The 4618-nt window shown below is 45.4% G+C and overlaps 1 protein-coding gene across 1 annotated transcript; it reads left to right on the top strand.

The window, feature by feature from the left end:
- Nucleotides 1-607: 607 nt before the first annotated feature.
- On the top strand, nucleotides 608-3557 carry rhogb (ras homolog family member Gb). Its single transcript, XM_071906705.2, is given in 4 exon segments — nucleotides 608-772; nucleotides 1732-1818; nucleotides 1820-1903; nucleotides 2810-3557. Coding segments are annotated over 4 exon segments (576 nt in total). The 5' UTR covers nucleotides 608-643; the 3' UTR covers nucleotides 3086-3557.
- Nucleotides 3558-4618: the final 1061 nt, after the last annotated feature.

Here is a 4618-nt window from a genome sequence, read left to right as displayed (position 1 = left end):
GCTTGGTACAGATTTAGACTTTATTAATTCTATTCTATTCTATCTATCAATGTTCCTCATCATGGAGACAGGTTGGTGGAGCAGGCTGGAGACACTGTAGCACCCCATACTTGGTTAAAGTCTGTTTGGCAGTTGTCCTCTATGGGTGTCAGTCTGTACTATGGTGCAATGTTAGTCAGTTACATGGGTGTTAATTGGGTTTGGCAAGGTATGGTACTTGTTTTACCTTAGCCTAAATTTTGATTTAATTCTTATCATTATAATGAAGAGCAAAGCAAAAATATCAAAAAATCACCATAATCACCATAAAACACCAGAAGCTTCAGGACCAATGTTCCCTCTAAACTGATTGGTTTAGAACTGGTTTGTTGACCTATGTCTAATAACTTATCACACTGACCAAATACTAATATCCTGTCACCCAGAAATGTAGTCTCTTTATACAAGTGGTTTTGGCAGTTTTGGTGATAAATGGTAGAAGCTGTAGAACAACCCAGTTTCCCCACAGCTTCATCTGCTCTTTTAGCAGATCCGTGGTTACTGTTTGACGACGGAGATGTCTTCATGTGTCTGTGTGTGTGTGTGTGTGTGTGTGTGTTGCAGGTTGCTGCGGGGGGTCAGAGGTCAGAGTTCAGCGGTCGTCATGCAGAGCATCAAGTGTGTGGTGGTGGGAGACGGAGCGGTGGGGAAGACCTGCCTCCTCATCTCCTACACCACCGGAGCCTTCCCCAAGGAGTACATCCCCACCGTGTTCGACAACTACAGCAGCCAGGTGTGTGTGTGTGTGTGTGTGTGTGTGTGTGTTCTTGTACTTTTATCCTTGTGACTAGTAGTTTGAGTTTTAGCTTCAGAGTGACAACATTTTTGCCGCTCCTCACTGCTTTAAGGGGCTGGTTTAGGATTAGGATTAGGATTAGGTTTGGGTTAGTTGAAGGTGTTGAATAAAAGAAAGGAGGAACCGAATTTTGATAAAAGCCCCATATCAGTCTAACCCCGGCATTCACCATTCATTTCGACATATATTCATCATTTCAACATGGCCTCTCTGTATTAGCTCTCATATCACCCAGGATCTTTTTGGAAATGTTTAGCCCAGTACATATTTAAACAATGCATAAACAGCTGTAAATATCAAGAATATGCACCAGAGAAGTACAATATAATGCTAATAATGTTTATTTTAGTCACTAAAGTTTCACTTGCAAACCCTATGGAGCCTCAGTTTAGCCTAGACAGCTATAAATCATTTAGAGTCTTTTAAACGACGAATCAACGTAGAACTGCTCAGTAGGTTTAGTCCAGTGGTTCTCAATGTTTTAGGCTCATGAAAATGAAGCGATGCCAGTTTCCCTTTTCAGATTGTTTTATTTGGTTATTAGAGGAGGCATAGAGGCTATTCAGTAAGGGAAAAAAAAATAGAAAAAATAGATATGATAATGAATTTGTCGTAGGAATCTGTTTTTTCCTATCCCATAAATCGTCTTGCAACCCCCAAATTTATCTCACGACCCCTTGGGGGGTCCGGACGCCCAGGTTGAGAACCACCACCTCAGCCTGAGTGCATCCAAACTTGATCTAGTCTGATCAGAGGTTTCAGACTGTCATATCTCCACCTACAGTATAGTAGACTCAGATGAAGGTCTGTGGTGTAAAGGATCTTTGACATGTAAAAACCTGTTACACAGTACTGTATTGTACCTCTGTTGTCTGTCTGTGGTTTGGTGTGTTCAGGTGACGGTGGACGGCCGGACCATCAGTCTGAACCTGTGGGACACGGCGGGTCAGGAGGAGTACGACCGGCTGCGGACGCTGTCCTACCCCCCAGACCAACGTCTTCATCATCTGCTTCTCCATCTCCAGCCCCGCCTCCTACGAGAACGTCAAGCACAAGTGGCATCCTGAGGTCAGAGAAAATAAAACCGACCCGAAACCGACCCAGCAGGCAGCTGACAGACAGTGACCAAGTTCAACGTCAACCCAAACAAGCACAACACTTTTACATTATTATATTATGGCACAGGAAAAAAATCTATTAAAGCTCCACATCATGTAAAGCAGGACTCCCTCTCCTCTGTGATGATAAAGGAGTTGGATGTGTATCTAAACATGGTGAAAGTATCAAAACTAAATCCACACAATCCATATTAGAAAAGCGAGCCTCTAAACGAGCCGTTTGGACTTCCGTAACTTTGCGGCGTCACAAAGGTTCGCTCATTATCATTTCTGTAAGAAATAATAGACTAACAAAGTGTTTTTTTCAAAGCGGTCGAGCGGTCGTCATCGTTTATTACCGGAGAGTTTTCCCTACCTGTAGCCGCCGGGCCGCGGCGTCTCACGTTTCGCTCTCGAAACGGTTAGCCGATCGGAACGGAGGGTCGTTAATATTAATGAGCCTTAAAGACACGGCGACAGAAACGGCCTGTTCTTGGTAAGGCTCAGAGAGATGCTGGAAAATGAACGTGGAGAAATGGATTGAGAGTGTTTTTGGTTCATGACACCACACACACAGCTCTGAATGGACAGAAAGACACAAAATAAAACTCCGGAGAGAGGAGAATATGGAGCTTTAAATCTCTGTGTGACTCTGGTAGAGTCTTGTGTTGTGTCTCTTCCTCCATGATAAAACCCAAAATCAGTGATTCTGTGATCTGTTGCTCCGGTAGAGGAGACTGGAGAATTGTGTTTTTTTCTCTCTCCATTCACTACCATTGTATGGAGGAACAGTCTGAAAATCACACTCACACTTAAGGTATTTTAAAGTTTATTATTGCCGTTATATAACTTCTATAACTCTGCTGGCTGTGTCCAGGTGTCTCACCACTGTCCCGGTGTGCCGGTGCTCCTGGTCGGCACTAAGAGCGACCTGCGGAACGACGGCGACACCCAGAGGAAGCTGAAGGAGCAGAACCAGACGCCCGTCAGCCACCAGCAGGGCGCCGCCCTCGCCCGGCAGATCCACGCCACCCGCTACCTGGAGTGCTCCGCCCTCAACCAGGACGGCATTAAGGACGTGTTCGCAGAAGCCGTGAGGGCCTTCCTCAACCCGCAGCCCGTCGCCACCAAGAAACCCTGCGTGCTGCTGTAGGGGGGCGGAGCCTGACGTTTGCGCCCGGAACCCCCCCGCAGGACCCGACTGGACCCGATGGGTTTGGGGCGGGCTCGTTTTCTCCCTTCGCTGCGTGAGAAAATGTCTGGGGCTCGGGTTCGAAAATTATTGTTGAAAAAATATGTTAGAATTTTATCTTTAGGAGAGAATTTTATATGGCAGTTTGGGGCTTTAGACGGGTTCGGGCTGACGGGGTCGGGTCGGGGTTGGAAAGGGTTTTTTGGGGTTCTTTTGGGGATTGGGAAGGCGGGTGGGGGGGGGGGGGGGTTAAGGAGATGAGAGAGGCAGAACAGAGGAAGAGTAGACAGAGAAGAAGAAAGGAAAGAGAAACACAATTAGTTTGGTTGGAGTAATTTACTGATGTAAATAGGGAAGAGGAATATAAAGAACCGATTCTCCTGTGATTAAGAGAGAGAGAGAGAGAGAGAGAGAGAGAGAGAGAGAGAGAGAGAGAGAGGAGAGAGAGAGAGAGAGAGAGAGAGAGAGAGAGAGAGAGAGAGAGACTAGTCAGTAGAGGAGGATACCAAAGCCTCTCATCCCAAAGATATGAAACTCTTGGCATCTGACTCAATTACATATCAAGGTTGTGTTCAGGATCATAACTGGGCATAAATGTATAAAACTGTTCAGTGTAAAGTTTAACTCACCTGGTTCCTCTGCTGTCAAACTTCTGCTTTGCTTTGACTTGATGCCTTCTTCAACTACTTCACAACAAACAGTTTGTGTCCGCCACACTGATCCATCAGAAAACAGAATTATTAATGGATAGATTTGGTTTGTTTGAGCGTCAACATGGCGGCGAGGCAGAAGAACAGGAAGCTTTGCTCATAACGGAGCGACTTGATAGAAAATAGAAGAAACAGACTCTACTGTATAAATTCAATAAGAAACTGATCTGAAAACCTCCAGTCATCCCAACGCTCCACCAGGCTTCCTCTGTTTTATCTGTTTTGGTCGGACCGCTATCTCTATTTCCCCCAAAACAAACGTAAGAACGCCTCTGATTGGCTGAACGGACGCTGTAACGTCCAGGCAAAGTTCAGCTGGTTGAACTTTCTGTCCGTCAAAACAGACGGAAATGTCTGACAACAGACAGCTGTCAGTGGAAATGAACACAGACGGACAGACAGACGGATCAGTGTGGCAGCGGCCTTAACTGGGGATGCAGAATGGCCCATATTGACTGAATCCTCTGGTCTAAGTGACAGTCCAGCCATGTTAAAACCTGTTTTTCCACTGCAGGACTATATCGGTCTTGCCAAGGCCAGTTACAATACTTTACAACCTGGGATCAAGTTATAATTCATTCATAAATCACGGTCCGACTGATATGCAATCTGTTGGCAACAAAATGGCCACATAAATCACAGATTTGGGGTTTAGTTTTATAGACTTTGAACACTTAAACTTTATTGAGAGCAATACTGAGTCATGGCCGGCCCTGTTTGGTCCTGCGGTGGTTAATGTGCTTCTGAACATGAGACAAAGAACTGTGGTATTCATTAACTTTTA

Source organism: Centroberyx gerrardi, chromosome 11, assembly GCF_048128805.1.
Source record: "Centroberyx gerrardi isolate f3 chromosome 11, fCenGer3.hap1.cur.20231027, whole genome shotgun sequence".
Taxonomy (NCBI): domain Eukaryota; kingdom Metazoa; phylum Chordata; class Actinopteri; order Beryciformes; family Berycidae; genus Centroberyx; species Centroberyx gerrardi.
This window is presented reverse-complemented; position numbering and strand designations above follow the sequence as displayed.